General features: G+C 30.5%; 5 protein-coding genes across 7 annotated transcripts; 3 read left to right on the top strand and 2 right to left on the bottom strand.

Moving 5' to 3' along the window:
- Window positions 1-18: 18 nt before the first annotated feature.
- LOC126863502 (elongation factor 1-gamma) lies at window positions 19-3,034 on the bottom strand. Its single transcript, XM_050613753.1, has 8 exons — window positions 2,891-3,034; window positions 2,615-2,764; window positions 2,283-2,346; window positions 2,067-2,209; window positions 1,550-1,852; window positions 1,168-1,473; window positions 928-1,080; window positions 19-848 (listed from the first exon to the last, which is right to left on the bottom strand). The coding sequence occupies exons 1-8, from the start codon at window positions 2,900-2,902 to the stop codon at window positions 693-695; spliced, it is 1,287 nt and encodes a 428-aa protein (XP_050469710.1). The 5' UTR covers window positions 2,903-3,034; the 3' UTR covers window positions 19-692.
- A 441-nt stretch (window positions 3,035-3,475) lies between these two features.
- Window positions 3,476-4,643, top strand: LOC126863515 (26S proteasome non-ATPase regulatory subunit 8). The gene is made up of 3 exons (XM_050613793.1): window positions 3,476-3,627; window positions 3,809-3,881; window positions 3,965-4,643. The coding sequence occupies exons 1-3, from the start codon at window positions 3,499-3,501 to the stop codon at window positions 4,582-4,584; spliced, it is 822 nt and encodes a 273-aa protein (XP_050469750.1). The 5' UTR covers window positions 3,476-3,498; the 3' UTR covers window positions 4,585-4,643.
- Window positions 4,644-4,832: 189 nt separating this feature from the next.
- Window positions 4,833-6,683, top strand: LOC126863505 (actin-related protein 10). The gene is made up of 5 exons (XM_050613766.1): window positions 4,833-5,104; window positions 5,177-5,329; window positions 5,431-5,715; window positions 5,788-6,067; window positions 6,148-6,683. Exons 1-5 carry the CDS (start codon window positions 5,025-5,027, stop codon window positions 6,481-6,483), a joined length of 1,134 nt encoding a protein of 377 aa, XP_050469723.1. The 5' UTR covers window positions 4,833-5,024; the 3' UTR covers window positions 6,484-6,683.
- On the bottom strand, window positions 6,669-8,061 carry LOC126863514 (eukaryotic translation initiation factor 3 subunit F). Its single transcript, XM_050613792.1, has 5 exons — window positions 7,827-8,061; window positions 7,541-7,710; window positions 7,287-7,469; window positions 6,983-7,204; window positions 6,669-6,912 (listed from the first exon to the last, which is right to left on the bottom strand). Exons 1-5 carry the CDS (start codon window positions 7,933-7,935, stop codon window positions 6,739-6,741), a joined length of 858 nt encoding a protein of 285 aa, XP_050469749.1. The 5' UTR covers window positions 7,936-8,061; the 3' UTR covers window positions 6,669-6,738.
- A 191-nt stretch (window positions 8,062-8,252) lies between these two features.
- On the top strand, window positions 8,253-14,788 carry LOC126863475 (DENN domain-containing protein 1B). Of its 3 annotated transcripts, XM_050613692.1 has the most exons (15): window positions 8,253-8,591; window positions 8,854-9,009; window positions 9,089-9,226; window positions 9,332-9,467; window positions 9,546-9,599; window positions 10,203-10,460; window positions 10,541-10,642; window positions 10,742-10,969; window positions 11,052-11,228; window positions 11,339-11,371; window positions 11,642-11,696; window positions 11,767-11,950; window positions 12,040-12,172; window positions 12,751-13,404; window positions 13,633-14,788. In XM_050613692.1, the coding sequence occupies exons 1-15, from the start codon at window positions 8,575-8,577 to the stop codon at window positions 14,035-14,037; spliced, it is 2,730 nt and encodes a 909-aa protein (XP_050469649.1). In that variant the 5' UTR covers window positions 8,253-8,574; the 3' UTR covers window positions 14,038-14,788. The 3 variants fall into 3 exon arrangements, with proteins under 3 accessions (XP_050469649.1, XP_050469648.1, XP_050469647.1); XM_050613690.1 differs by lacking the exon at window positions 12,751-13,404 and having other exon boundaries at window positions 8,263-8,591; XM_050613691.1 differs by lacking the exons at window positions 11,339-11,371; window positions 12,751-13,404 and having other exon boundaries at window positions 8,262-8,591.
- Window positions 14,789-14,913: the final 125 nt, after the last annotated feature.

The following is a 14,913-nucleotide window of genomic DNA, read 5'->3' as shown; positions in this document are numbered from 1 at the left end:
TTAAATATCAATACAAAGTGTGTGAAATATAGAAATTTATTGTAATAGTCGAAAAATCAACAACTTCATTTTTTGTAAAAATATGCATTATATTTGAAACTATAGTTCACACAAACTAGTATATGGAAGATGAATTATAGTACGTATAGCAGCATACTTAAGTGTATAGTGTATTCATAATTTTTCTGTTTCTATAAAAAATCATGCTATATGCTTTTTTATTAAACAATAACAAATGAACAAAGTAACTTCTTAAGTACTATTAAATTACTGTTGTTTATGACATACATTAAAAGCAATTTATAAATTAAATAATTTAACGCGTTGTATGAAGAAGGAATTTCTATGAATATATATGCCGAAGTGATATATTATCTCCATCGTATTTCATTGCAAAATTAACGATATTCGTACGATGTTAGAATAAATCCAAATACTGAAAAAAGTGCGTTAAAATTAATTTTAGAATGATATTTCAATATAAACGCGATATAAACTTAAAAGGTAAAGGCATCAAGTTGTTAGAATAGTGACCTATGGAAAGGAACATTCTTTTTTTTCTGTAAATCACCTTATTTCAATACAGGATTCTAAGGGTTTGCATGTAAACTTTGATAATATTTTATCAGATTTTTTACGTTTATTTCATGCGAACAAAGTGTTCTGTTTAATAATAAGCATATGGCAAATTTTTACTTGAAAATTTTTCCCTGAATAAATTTACGTCCCTCCTTATCAGTACCGGTCCAAACGAAGTACTGTTTAACCAGTTGTTTTGTTTCTTCTTTAGTTGCATCTAACTTAGTCCAAGTGTATGATTCGTAATCTACCTGCCAGTCTGGACACAACTGTTTTAAAAAATGTGATTGTTATTTGGAATTGCAGAATTACAAAAATATAATAAACGTTACAAAGAAAAGCACCAACCGTGAAAGCAAGATCGTGTCCGCGCCAAATCCAAATACCACTAATGCTACTGTCATTTTCCATACCGAAGAGACAGACGCTCGCAAATGCGGCTTTTCGCATTTTGTCTAATCGTTGAAACATTCCACTTATGAGATTGCAAGACATAAAAACCTGTAAAAAATAAATAAAAAATATATCAAAATGCAGAGACATAATAAAAAATATGATGCTGTTCTTATTTAAACATTCCTGTTTTACCTTTGTTAGTTCATTGTTATATTTGTATTCGCCAAGCCAAATACTATAATGTTCCGAATCGAACTTTTGCCAGAAGTAAAGTACAGACTCTAGTTCGTCTTCGTTACTATAGAATCTTTTAAAATCATCAAGATCAAAAGTGCCTTTAGGTAATGCGTCAAAAGGATTTCGGGTTACAGGTTCAGCGGCTAAAGCAGCATCTGCCGGATCCAGTTCTTCGACGGCTTCCTTCTTAGACTCTTTTGTTTCTTTTGATTCTTTTTTTTCCTTTTCCTTTTCCTTCTCCTTTTTCTCTTTCTTTGAAGACTATAAACGTTATAATTTGTTGTTATAATATTACACATAGACATTTTTATGAAATAATAAAAGAAATAATACAAACTTTTCCTTGAGTTTCTGCGAATTTCTTTGGATCATACTCAAGAGTTTTCTCAGCCAATTTAAAGAGACCAATTACAGCTATTGACTCAGGCTGATGTATGACAGTTTGGAACCATCGATTCACATTCTGGTACGGTTTACGTAGATTTGGGTCCAGAATATACTGATATAAATGAAGTAACGTCATAGCTACACTAATATCTGCTAATGTCAATTGTTCTCCAACTAAATAAGTACGTGTAAGTAAATGAGAATTAAGGGCAGTCAGTGCTTTCTTCACATCATCCTTAGCATGTTCTACATTCTGTAATTTTTATCATAAATCACTTACTTTCGATTGTAAAAGCTATAAAGAAGAATTTAAATTTGTATGCATATTGTTTGATACATATGTAAGAATCATATGCATTTAATAATATGCTAATACTTATATATCTCCTTGAGTTACAAAAATAATTAGAACATTCAATCATTTCTGCCTTTGATGGAGAATTTACGAAAAATTAATTTATTCATACCTGTTTATGATATGGCATAATTCCAAGCAATGGGAACACCCATGCACAACTAGCAGGAAGAATTTCAGAATCTGCAAATCCAAACCATTGGATGATTTCTGCACGTTCAAGATCAGTTTTGCCTCTTAACTGGTCATTAGCCACTGTAAGAAATAAAAATTCTTATTATATACCAAATAACATCATTTATACAAATATCATATTATATGAGCTTACCATAGTAAGCAATTGCATTGCTTTCTGTGATACATTTTCCATCGCATGTTTCAAATGCTGGAACCTAAGATAAAAAATAATACGTATCGTTAAATCTCTGATAAATAACTGGAAAATAAAAACCAACAAAATAACACAATTATTTAAATAAGATAGAAATAAATCAAATAACACAGGATTCAAAAATTAATGTTCTAATAATAATTTCTTACACAATCTAATACAAAACATTCATCTGTTAATGTTTCTATAGAAAACATACCAGCTGGTTTATCAAGAAAGACGTAACATAAATAAAGGATGAAAATATGTAAAATTAAAGGTAGCCCTACCTTGCCCAGTGGGAACTTCTTTAAAAATGCTTCAGTTTTATTTGTTTCGCCGAAAACGAAATCATATGCGATATTGACTTGGGCACCGGAATATTGAGCTGCAATGAGCACCTTGTAAGCTCTGAAGTTTTCCGGGTACGTGTAAAGTGTCTGAAATAAATCGAGACTCCATTAGTTGATTACCACGTTAAGTTCCATTTCTGACGAGACTCATGTTTCTATTTGTTCATCATAATGACGATGTTTAGTAGTTCGAATTACATGAGACAAACTTACTCCAGACGCCATTATATCCAGTTACGGGAAGAGGAAGTTGAAGGCCGGTAAAGATCGTTTCTCTCAAGTACATCAAGTCCCTGCACAGCAATAGATATTGACCTTAAGACGTAGCCACAACGCGCGCATTTTTCTACTTTCATGAAATATTTTGGAAATTGTCAATTAACTCGAAACATCGGAATTAGGATAAGAGAAATATTTCTGGTTCAATTTCATAGTTAATATAAATTTCTTTTATCTTGATACTAATTTAATGTTAATTATAAACTGTATGTTTCTATCAGTGATAATTAATTAAATACATTATTCCTATTATCTAAAAATTTATACTTTGTATCTGTTGTGAAACAGTTGAATATTTCTTCTATAAATAATTTGCTTATCAAGAATTTTTCCAAATGTTTACATATTGACTATTAAACTTTTAAATTAATATTAACTTTTTAAATATATAAAATAGCAATAAATTATACATAAAGTTCAATTTATATGATCGAATTTTTGTTATATGTATTCTGTCCATAAAATTAATAAATAATTTGAATTTATTTTCTTGAATCTTAGTTTTTTTTTAGTGATGAGTATCTATATAGAATTTATACTGTATGATTGCAGTGTATCCAAAAATGGCAGCGTTGAAGGATGTTGTTCCTGTATATAAAAACTTGAAAGAAGAATGGGCGGCGAGTCCGTGTAATTTGAAGAAATGTGGTGAATTACTTAATCAATTAAAGGTGATCTATATAAAATACATAAAGTTATTTGAAAGTATTTTTAACATTTTCAATATGTAAGCGACATCAATATAACCTTGCTTATGCTGTCAAAAGTGTGTTGTCATCGTATTTTGACTGCGTAATACATTTTAATTATTCTAATAGTACATTTTAATTATTAAACAATTAATTTCTATAGGTTGGTCTTACACATTTGATGTTTCTGCCAACATCTAATAACACAGCTAGTCAAAATGAATTACTTATAGCTCGTAAGTATTAATATACATACAATTTTGAAAAGAAATATTTACTAAAGTTTTATCATTATTATTATATTTAATTATGATTACAGGTGATATTTTAGAAATTGGTGCACAATGGAGTATAGTAACCGAAGATATACCTTCTTTTGAACGTTATATGGCACAATTAAAGTGTTACTATTTTGATTACAAATCAGGATTAATGGAGTCTGCATATAAATACCATCTTCTTGGTTTAAATCTCTTATTCTTACTGTCTCAGAATCGCGTGGCCGAATTTCACACAGAATTAGAACTATTGCCTTCCGATCAAATACAATCTAATGTTTATATCAGACATCCTTTGAGTTTAGAACAATATTTAATGGAAGGTTCATATAACAAGATATTCTTAGCAAAAGGCAATGTACCCGCAGCATCTTACAATTTTTTCATAGATATTTTATTAAATACTGTTCGGGATGAAATAGGAGCATGTATGGAAAGTGCATATGATAAAATCTCTATACAAGATGCCTCGAGGATGTTGAACTTGAATTCTGAGGCAGATATGAAAGCATTCGCGGCAAAAAAGAACTGGAATTTAGCGAAAGATGATTACTTTTACTTTAGTACAACTAGTGAAAAGAAAACTGAAGAACCAATTCCCAGTGCAGATTTGGCTACATTAGCAATTGACTATGCAAGAGAACTTGAAATGATTGTTTAAATATATGAATTTTTCTGTATTTTATAAATAAATAAAGTTTGTCATATAATTATTACAAATTAATGGTTTATTATTACAAATAATGAAGAATAATAATAAATATACAAATACATAGATAATGATAATTTTAAGTACATAAAAACAAAAAATATTCAAAGATAGGAAACTTTTTTTTTTATGTTTTGAGTAATAAATCACATATTCTCTTGATCAAACTTTAAATGTAAAGGGAAGTTTACAATCACTTGTAATTTTTATGTTTCTTTCTAACATTAAGTACAAATAAAGACAGAAACATCTGTCAATCTAAACGTTTAACGGTTTTCCCAATTGATTTATATTTGTATAATATTCGTACTATTTTAATATTAGATTAATGCCCTTCTAGGTTATGTTACAATAGTATAACGGGATATAACGGAAAGAAACAATCTGTCAAAATGCTTCGTAGTTATGAAGGCCTCCGATTTCTTTCGGACAAGCAAATGGTGATATTCGATATTGGTAGCGCGTACACAAAGTACGTGCATTTATTTTTACGCAAAAAGAATTCTAATATGTTAATATTTACTAATACATAATTTGGAAATAGATTTGGTTACGCGGGCGAACCTACTCCACGCGGTATAATAAGAACGGAAATTAAGTGTCCAGAAACTAGAGAACTCCGCAGAATTTACGATTACAAAGATACGGAGGATTTGTATCAATTACTCGTCGAATTCCTTCATGCCATATTCTTCAGGTACGGACTATACATTTGACACATCATTTTTGTTTTATCATATTTATTTTAATGTCTATTTAGTTTAGTTTGTCTAATTAGTATTATATCTTTTGACACAGGCACGTTGTAATAAGTCCAAAGGATGCAAGGATTGTAATTTTAGAATCCTTATTAGCTCCTACACAATTTAGGAACACATTGGTTAAAGTATTATTTAGGCACTTTGAAATCGGATCATTGATGTTATTACCTACTCATTTAGCAACTGTCAGCACCCTGGGTATCAATTCAGCTTTAGTTTTGGACGTTGGATATAAGGAAGCTACATTAATTCCTATTTATGAGGGTGAACCAGTTCTAAAGGCATGGCAGGCTCTTCCTTTGGGTGGTCAAGTTGTACATGAGTCAGTTAAATATTTAATAATTAATATTGTATTAATGTCACTTATTTGATAACATTCATATTTTTGGAGCAGGCGTTTGATGAAATTTCTAAGGAAGATATATCCTAATGTAAATATCACAGAGAAGCATGTAGAAGATATAAAAGTAAGAACGTGTTTTGTTACCACTATGGAAAGATCATCTAAATTAGGAACAGCACATGCTCCTGAGCCTCCTCCAGCAGTTAAATACCCTGGTATTAAAAGTATTAATATACCTGGTGAAGTTAGAGAAAAAGCATTTGAAGTACTATGGGAAAGGGATAATGATAATCTCAGTATACCTACAATGATTCTAGATGCTATTGTTCAGGTATAACTTTAACATATACAAATATTAAAATTTTTTGTTTTCTTCAATTTGGGTTTAAGGAAGTGCATTTTTTATTATAGTGTCCAATAGACATTAGACGAACTTTAGCAGAAAACATACTTTTAATTGGTGGCACAACAATGGCAAAAGGCTTTGCAAGTCGTCTTAAATCTGAGCTTTTAACACTTGTAAAAAGTAATCTTTATTCAGAAAAGTTGAAAATTCGAACATTTATGTTTCATACTGCACCCAGTAAACCAAATTACACAGCATGGCTAGGCGGTGCTATATATGGAACTGTAGATCTGCCACTGAGATGTCTGACAAAAGAGAATTATTTGAAACTTGATAGAGTTCCAGATTGGGTCAGTTTGATAGATAATCAGAGAGACGAATCATCTGTCTGCGAAACCTAATACATTGCCTAAATCAATAAAGTGATATCTTTTTTGTAACAAAAAGAGCGTATTTTAATGCTTGTATTTATATATGTATATAAAATGTAACAACTTTATTTATTCCTTATTTCTTACTTATCATATTAACATCTATCAAATCTACAAACATCATTGTATTTAACGATAAAATAAAACGATACAAATTTGAAAATTTAAAATGTATTTTATTCATACAAATTGCGTTACAGAATTTTTGGAATTATGTTGCAGAATTTATAGAGTTGTGAGCAATGTAAGTTTCTCGTTAAGCTGAAGCTGCGTTTTTATCAATTGTGAGAGCGCAACGACCATCAATAAATCCTTCACATTGCTGTTAAACATCTCGTCAAATTGATCGCTCGACATTTTAGGCACTGAATGTACCATGTCAAGAAGAGCACGACCAACCTAAAAAACATAATAATTTATAACAGTTATATGAAAAGAATACTTCAATAATTTATGTTCGATTAAGTACTTGATTGTCTGGTGGTTGCTTTCCAGTTAACACATCATCAACATATGCAAGTACTTGTTCCAACATGGATGAAAGTTTAGCACTAGCTTCTGCTATTTGAGAGAGATCCATCATTGGTTCTATGCCTCCTCCTGTTTTTACACCAGTTATTTGTGCATGTGCTGGTAATTGAGTTTTAGAACAGAGCTGTAGCCCAACAATTTCTGGCTCATAACACGTAATCTGTAAAAATAAATATAGCCAATGTTTAACAATCATATAATACTTGTTCTGTGTTATCCATATTATACAAAATATAACATACTTGTACTTTAACTGGTGTGAACATAGAACCTTGTTTCCCATTAGGTACTCCTAATGGAACACAGACATAAGCTTTGATTCCCATTCTAGTAGTGTTTGCTAATGTTGTATCGACAGTTAAATGAACGGGATTATTGCATTCACGAACATAGTATTCATGGATAACAGAAGAATGGGTAGTAACCTGTAAAAATTGTTTCAATAAAGTATTATCGTTTTTATTGAAGAATACATATTATTTTTAGTGAAAATTACCTCGTTTCCAGTTGCCCACCATCCGACAATATTTTCCTGAGCATTAACCCTATGATTCAATTCGTACAGATCGATTCCATATGTTAAATCAGCTTCAACTTGACTTTCAGATTCTTTGTGTGGTACACAAAAACAGTTTGTAACTTCAACCATACCTTTCTCCGCGGTACCTACGCATATTAATTTATAAAAAACATTTTTTGTAAAACTTAGAAACTGTCAGATCTCGCAACCTTACATCATAACCAGGATTTTACATTTATATAAATACAAAATGAAAAATTACCTAACAGTGTACCAATAACACGGTGGGATTCCGCTTTTCGACGTTCATAAGCATCAACAATTTGAAATAAAACAACAGGATGAACTTTCACAGTCAGGTTAAGCGCCATGTTTCGCACTTCTATATACCTGTACCAGTACTATATATCACATATGACAAAAAGCTTGGCCACGTTATTTTTTCTAGCTTAAAATAACATTAATATAGAGAGGAATATGCAATTGTTAATTCTTTATCCAATCACCTAATCATTAAGCTATCTCACTAAAAAGAGAAAGAAAAGAATGAAATGTAAAATTTTGTACTTATTTTTACTCAAAATAGAGGGTGCTTTTTATTTCAATATTGCATAAATTATAAAAATTTTAGTCGAACTGATATGTGGTACGTTGACGTCGTAAAAAAGAACATACTTCTAAATCAACATGCAGCACTTTCATGACAATTATAGAAATTGTATATTTAATCTGGTAGGCGTGATTTCGATACAAGATGCTCTTACTAGTCAAAGATAATAAGTGGTACAGTACTCGGTGGTACGATTAGAACTCATTTAGTGTTAGTGAAGAGAAAAAAAAGGAGAAGAAAAGTACACTGTATATTTAGAAAAATAGTACGCAACGTGATCGCGAGTCGTGCAATGCCATTAAAATTTACGTAAATGGAATGCGTTGCTGTCATGTAGTACGTACAATGACGTATAGACGTCAAGAGAATACAAAGTACTTATTTTTTTTTCACTATTATCATGGGTTCCAGATTGAGGTAAGTACATTCTTTATTTTTAACTATTCCCAAAAGACATCGTTTTAGACGGATGTTTTAAACGTTCAATTTTTCTTCTTGATAGTTTTATTATACCATTGAACTGCTCTTTCAATAATGATACATAAAATAAGTGAAAGTACCTCCTGTTTGAAATATATTACCCAAATGTGTTTCTCAATCAATGTTCTATGTATCACGATCAACAGATTGAGTTTATGCACTGAGAATTGTAATTACAACAATATATTGATATTTTTAGGGACAATGTGCAACATCTTTTTGAATGTTTCTGCGAGGTAGCTGCACCATTGGGAGAAAAATCACCTTGGATATTGCAAAAGTATCCAACTTCTTTTTTAGATGAGGAAATACTTAAATCTGTCCCTAAATTTGCCTATCCATGTGAGATTGAAAAGTAAGTTTTTAAAGCTGTTTAAAGTAAATATATGTTGTTAGTATAATGTAATATTATAATATTTGCATTTTGTTTCCAGTTTGATGGTACAACATTTTTCATTTGTACTCACTAGTATAGATTCAAAATGGACATTTGGATTTTGCAGACACGATCCTAAGACAGATACAGCATTAGTAATTTTAAGTGTCCTACCATGGCATGAAATATTTTACAAGTTAGTATTCTAACTACTTATAGCTTATGATGATAAATATTTATGTAACATATAATAAATATATATAATATGTAATTAAATATGTAATTTATTGTTTGTGAGCAGGCTTTTAAATAATATTGCAACTTTAATGAGCAATGGCACTGGAGAAGATCTTTGGAAATTTCTTGAAACTGTATATAAAAGTCCAGTACCCATCCCTGGTAGTTCTATCTCTATTCCTGTACCAAATTCTAAAGTGGTAAATTATTTAATAGATTTATATCTGAGATATATTATTATATATTGCATACTATCCATTTTTATTAATAATTTTTAGAATTTCGTTTGCCAAAGTCCAAAACAATTTCAATTACCAAGTATACCTGAAAATGTAAGTAAGAGAAGTTAGCTTTAATGTTTAGGGGAATTATTTAACTAGTTAACTGCATTCGACATGTATACCCTTCATCCCAAAACTTTTCTTATAAATTGAGTTGATTATTTTCTCCAATGCATCAGCCATTTCCCAAATTGTTTTGAGTACTGCACTGCGTATATCGGCTATTCCTTGAATTGTTTTGTGTACTTGTACTCCGTGAGGAGTCACGTTACTGGTGCTAGACCTATGAAGTGCCACTTTGTGTGGTACCTTGCTTTGAAAAATACCACACCGATTGAATTTCATAAATTTTTTCCTTAATGTTTCTTGTTAATGAATTTTATTATTTTTTGGCAATTTTTAAGATTTTAATAACAATACCTTTTTTATCAATGAATTGTTAACTTTCATCGAGTAAAAATGTAATCCTTTCTCATTTTGCTTTTCTTTTTTCGTAAAATTTATAATAGCAGCATTTGTTCTGCGTTCAACGTGTATATTCGTGTAATACTTGCTTGATTTTAATTACACACTCTGTAAGAGATTTTTAAAACTAAACTCTGCAGTTAACTGGTTAAATAGAGAATTGCATATGTGACAACTTCTTGATTTTAGAGAAACTTGACCGAATATTATAGTGCTGTCGATGCCCACAATATGATGATTATATTTGCTTCCATGTTATACGAGCGTCGAATTATTTTCACTTCAAAACGTCTTTCAAGATTAAGCGCTTGCGTTCAAGCATGTAACGCCTTAATTTATCCTATGATTTGGCAACATATATATATTCCAGTTTTACCATTGTCTTTAATTGATTATTTATTGGCGCCGATGCCGTTTTTGATCGGCGTACCCACCCCAACGCTTCAGGTATTTGCATAATCTCTATTAATTATAAAAATAAATGATTTACATGTTTATTCTTCAATGTTTTTCATGATATTCTTTAGAGAGTACGTAAAAGTGATCTAGGAGAAGTAGTTATATTGGACGCCGACATTAACACCGTAGAGTCCCCGTTTCAAGATTTGGAATCTTTGCCTCAGGATGTAGTTCGTATAAAAAAATGACTTTACTCGTGGAATAAGAAAGTTATTCTTAAGAATTGAAACACATCTTAAATAATAAAATAAAGAGTTTCTTTGTCCCAGGTGACAAACTTGAAAAAGGCATTACGTAATAGATCCGCCCTACTCGGAGATGGTGTGTCAAGGGCATTTTTACGAGCGTTAGTACAATTAACAGCTGGCTATAGGGACGCATTAACGTTAGAGCAAGGGCAGAGTATTACGTTCAATCAGAATGCATTTGTGGAGAGCAGACCATCGTCGATGCAACCTTTTTTAAGAAAAATGTTGGAACTACAAATATTTCAACAAGTATAAATGGATATCTTTTTTCTTTGATTATCAAAAAAATTTTGAATAAAACATATAAATTTAGTAATGATAATAATTTTAGTTTATAGAAGAAAGACTGAATATGCTTAATTCGGGACTTGGCTTTTCTGATGAATTTGAAATGGAGGCCTGCAGCTATTCTGCTAAATCTGGTAGCAAATTTATGCAGCAATATCGAGAATGGACTTACGCTATGCGAAAGGAAAGTTCTGCATTTTTCCGCAGTGTGAAAGACAAGGTGTGTTACTTTCATTCATTTTTCCTTTAAGACATTGCGGAGATCAGCTATCAAATTAAAATACGTGAAATCAAATCATATTTTGTGTTCTTGATTGCCTTCAATTCCAGGCCAATCCAGCTGTAAAATATGCAGTTAAATCAGTAAGTTTAGTGTAAAAATTAAATTAGTTTCTTTGATTATGTATTCTTTCATTAATTATACTAATCACTGTTTCTTTCACTGTGTGTGTGTGTGTGCGCGCGCGCGTGTGTGTGTGTGTGTAAAAATAACTGCTAACAAAAGCGGTGCAATAAAAATAATCACAATGGCTCTAATATTATACTATTTATCAACTAAATTAATTTCTGTAAAAGTTCTATTAAGTTTTCTTTACATTTTACAGTTACTATTAACAAAAATTATATTTGCAGGTAAAAGACAAAGGGAAGGATATGAAAACAGCATATAAGGGATTAAAGTGGAAAGGTATGACAAAATTTTACAAACTTCCTTACTTACTAGATGATATATCAATCAATTCTATACCTATTCTCAGGACGATCAAATAGAAACGATGCTAGTATGAGATTCCATCAACCAAGATCAGCGCCTAGTTCACCTACGTCAGATAGAAGGCCTATCGATTTTACATCTCCACCAAAATCACCAAATGGTTTTACAGCTACTACTAGTTATAGAAAAGATCTTCGAATACGTAACAGTAATTTCGCCGATCCAAGGTTTATTTCTATATTTCATGTGTTTCTGCTTTGTAATATCAATATTTATTATTTATTGCAAAACCCAATATGCATTGTTTAAATTACAGTAGGAAACAGTATTCGCCACTAAGTCCTAGTTCTCCAGAAGAATCCGATTTTCCACCAGAGAGAGTGAATATTGATCTGATGCAAGAACTCCGTCATGTGATATTTCCCAATACACCTCCCGTTGATAGAACGGTGAGTATATTTTTAGTTTCCATTAGCTATGTATAAATGTATAGAAATTTCTAATAAGCAGTTTGCGAATATTTCAATGATCAAGGTAACACTAGTTCATATGAAGCATTTAACTTCAGTGGTGTAAAAATGTTCTCGTTTGTAATTTTAATGTATCGCAAAACGTTGCTTACTGTAATGTATATCTGTATGCAATCAACATCAATAGTATGATAATGATCGTGATTCATTATCATCCTTGATAGAATTAATTATGGTGATAATAATGATTTACATGTAATTACATATTCATATGTAAATCATGCATGTATGATTTCTAGATATCTTAATATGTATTATATAAAATAATACAACATGTAGATTTCTATTATATTAAAATGTTACGAGAAAAATTATTATTTAGCATAATCAAAAAAAAAAAAAAAAATAGTTTTGAAGTATTATCTAAGTGTGCATGTGAAATAAAGAATGTATGGCAATATCAAATAGCATATATGTACTATTCATATATAGAGAATCGTATTAAACACTTTTTTATTCATTCTTTATAATAAGAATGTTTCGTGCATCACTTTCAGTTGAAACCAGTGCGCAGTTTAGACAGCTTGAGACCTGCATGGAGTGGGCATATACGGCACGGCCCTCCACCTAGTACAATTGTCACAAACCAAACTGTTACTCCTTCCACAAAAACTACATCCTGTACTCCACATTCCACCACTTTGATTAGTCCAGTTGATCAATCAAATATTTTGCTAAATACCAATGATATGTCAAATTCTCAAATTAGTGCAAATAATAGCACGTTTCCATTTGATGCTATGGGATCGAAACCAAATAAAACGCGAGAAGAAGCCGATAAATCATTACTTCTTCCCGCTTTACAGAGATGTAATGATAATGTTCAAACGAGTAACATTTCACATAAGATTCATACAACTGAATTTATGAAATATAATACTTCATTATATTCTCGAAAAGCTGATATAGAACAACGTAAAAATGATTTTGAAAATTCGACAAAAAACTCTACGTTTTATACCGACAATATTTTCCCAAATCATGATTCCGATCTTTATCCGAAAGAAAATGATCCTTTTGATACTAGTAAAGTGTTTATGCCTTCCTATTTGCAACCACCCATCTTTCAAGCTACAAATGCATCGTTGTCTGTTAATTGTCACGTTCCATCCCATGCATACAATAGTACATCTTGTTCTGCATATTCAAAGGTAAACATCATCATTCATTATTTGTTTTGTGAATCTATAGTCACTTTTTCACAATCATTATACAGGCATTTTAACATATATTGTGCATTTATCGTTCCCTGTATGAAGAAATCCTCTGTTTTGCTAAAAAGGTTTAGCTTTTTTCTTTTATAATATGTGCTATAATATTTCTCTAAGAATAAGCCGATATTTTTATTTTTAACAAAACATTTCTGTTATTGTTCATAGGAATCTCCTGAAGTGCCAGATTTGATTAGATTAGATTCGACAACGAGCAACGATGACTTCGATCCATTGCTTTCTAAATCATCAGAATTCGCGAGTTCTAAACAAATGACTCAATCATTGCATATACCTGAAATGGGCGAAGGTCTTAGCAACCCGTTGTATCCTTATTTCCAACCATTGCACAAAAGTAACGATAAGCCACAAAAATCTTCCGATAATACCGGCGATTTGGATCTGTTGCAAGCCTACGGTTTGGATTTTAATAAATTTAGTATAAGTAATGGTGATTCACCATCGAGAAATTCTACAATATGCAACTCATCCGAAAGCAGTATTAATATCGATAGTCCGTTCAGCTTAGGGTCTGCCATTAAGTCACAAAATAATTGGACAAAATTTGAATAGGTAATAAATTCAATTACTATTCACATATCACAATTGTATATATAATGTTAATACTGTTTTCTTGTTTTGTTATTCATGTAAACATAAATATCATCGAACGCCTACAAGAACATAGTTGTGAATAGGAGTTTTACAGTAAAATGATAATAGAGTTCAATGAATTATAATTCTCTAGCCAGTAGGTAAAACGGAATACAATTTGGATTTGGCTTTGTAGCACAAATGTAATACTATATCCTTATACATTTTTTATATTGAAAACTGACAGAATAAGATTTACAATATTCTCGAATTTGATTTTGCGCAATTTCTAAGTCATTAGTTTTCCAGATTTAACTATAAATTTAGCTATGAAATTTGTTTCAATCGATATGTTTAATTGAAATATGAAATGCAGCTACAACTTGAAGTATTATTTAATATTATTGAGATGAATTCTTACAATATTTATGTATATTAATGTTATAGCAAATACGTTGTAAAATTATAGTAAGATGACAGATAATACTGATAGAGTAATGCATATAATTCATATCATTTCATTAAATTTTCTTTAGCTTAATCGTTTTCATAAATTAGTTGCATTTGTTCATGACTGATAATTATAAATCTACTAAGAATAATCGATCGGAACAAATTAAGTACCTTTATTGAAATTAATAGCTCACCCTTGTTAGATTTTAAATATACAAAATTTCATAGTTATTGCATTTATTGGCAATGCTTTATAATAAATCAATATGAAAAGCAATTTGTTTTGTAATGCTAGAATTATTCACGCTTCCTACATCGTTAATTTTATTTTATAAAATACTAATTTAAAAAATTGCTAATTGATCTTCTAAATAAGTCTATCTTTTTGATCTCTAGATGCTA

This window comes from Bombus huntii, chromosome 3, assembly GCF_024542735.1.
Source record: "Bombus huntii isolate Logan2020A chromosome 3, iyBomHunt1.1, whole genome shotgun sequence".
NCBI classification, from domain to species: Eukaryota; Metazoa; Arthropoda; class Insecta; order Hymenoptera; family Apidae; genus Bombus; species Bombus huntii.
Note: the sequence above shows the minus strand (reverse complement) of the source record. Positions and strands in the feature narration are given on the sequence as shown.

Bases quoted from the DNA above. Each gene is read 5' to 3' on its own strand.
- LOC126863502 (XM_050613753.1), bottom strand. The intron at 2,347-2,614 runs GTAGGGCTACCT...TTTTTATCTTAG, and splicing joins AGAAGTTCCCACTGGGCAAG to GTTCCAGCATTTGAAACATG. The intron at 1,081-1,167 runs GTAAAACAGGAA...TATTTTTTACAG, and splicing joins ATAACAATGAACTAACAAAG to GTTTTTATGTCTTGCAATCT.
- LOC126863515 (XM_050613793.1), top strand. From the start codon at position 3,499: ATGATTGCAGTGTATCCAAAAATGGCAGCGTTGAAGGATGTTGTTCCT. The intron at 3,628-3,808 runs GTGATCTATATA...TAATTTCTATAG, and splicing joins AATTACTTAATCAATTAAAG to GTTGGTCTTACACATTTGAT. The intron at 3,882-3,964 runs GTAAGTATTAAT...TTATGATTACAG, and splicing joins AAATGAATTACTTATAGCTC to GTGATATTTTAGAAATTGGT.
- LOC126863505 (XM_050613766.1), top strand. From the start codon at position 5,025: ATGCTTCGTAGTTATGAAGGCCTCCGATTTCTTTCGGACAAGCAAATG. The intron at 5,105-5,176 runs GTACGTGCATTT...ATTTGGAAATAG, and splicing joins ATTGGTAGCGCGTACACAAA to ATTTGGTTACGCGGGCGAAC. The intron at 6,068-6,147 runs GTATAACTTTAA...TTTTTATTATAG, and splicing joins TTCTAGATGCTATTGTTCAG to TGTCCAATAGACATTAGACG.
- LOC126863514 (XM_050613792.1), bottom strand. From the start codon at position 7,935: ATGGCGCTTAACCTGACTGTGAAAGTTCATCCTGTTGTTTTATTTCAA. The intron at 7,470-7,540 runs GTAATTTTCACT...CAATTTTTACAG, and splicing joins GGTGGGCAACTGGAAACGAG to GTTACTACCCATTCTTCTGT. The intron at 6,913-6,982 runs GTACTTAATCGA...TATGTTTTTTAG, and splicing joins AGCAACCACCAGACAATCAA to GTTGGTCGTGCTCTTCTTGA.
- LOC126863475 (XM_050613692.1), top strand. The intron at 9,600-10,202 runs GTAAGTAAGAGA...TCTTGATTTTAG, and splicing joins TACCAAGTATACCTGAAAAT to AGAAACTTGACCGAATATTA. The intron at 11,229-11,338 runs GTGTGTTACTTT...CTTCAATTCCAG, and splicing joins TCCGCAGTGTGAAAGACAAG to GCCAATCCAGCTGTAAAATA.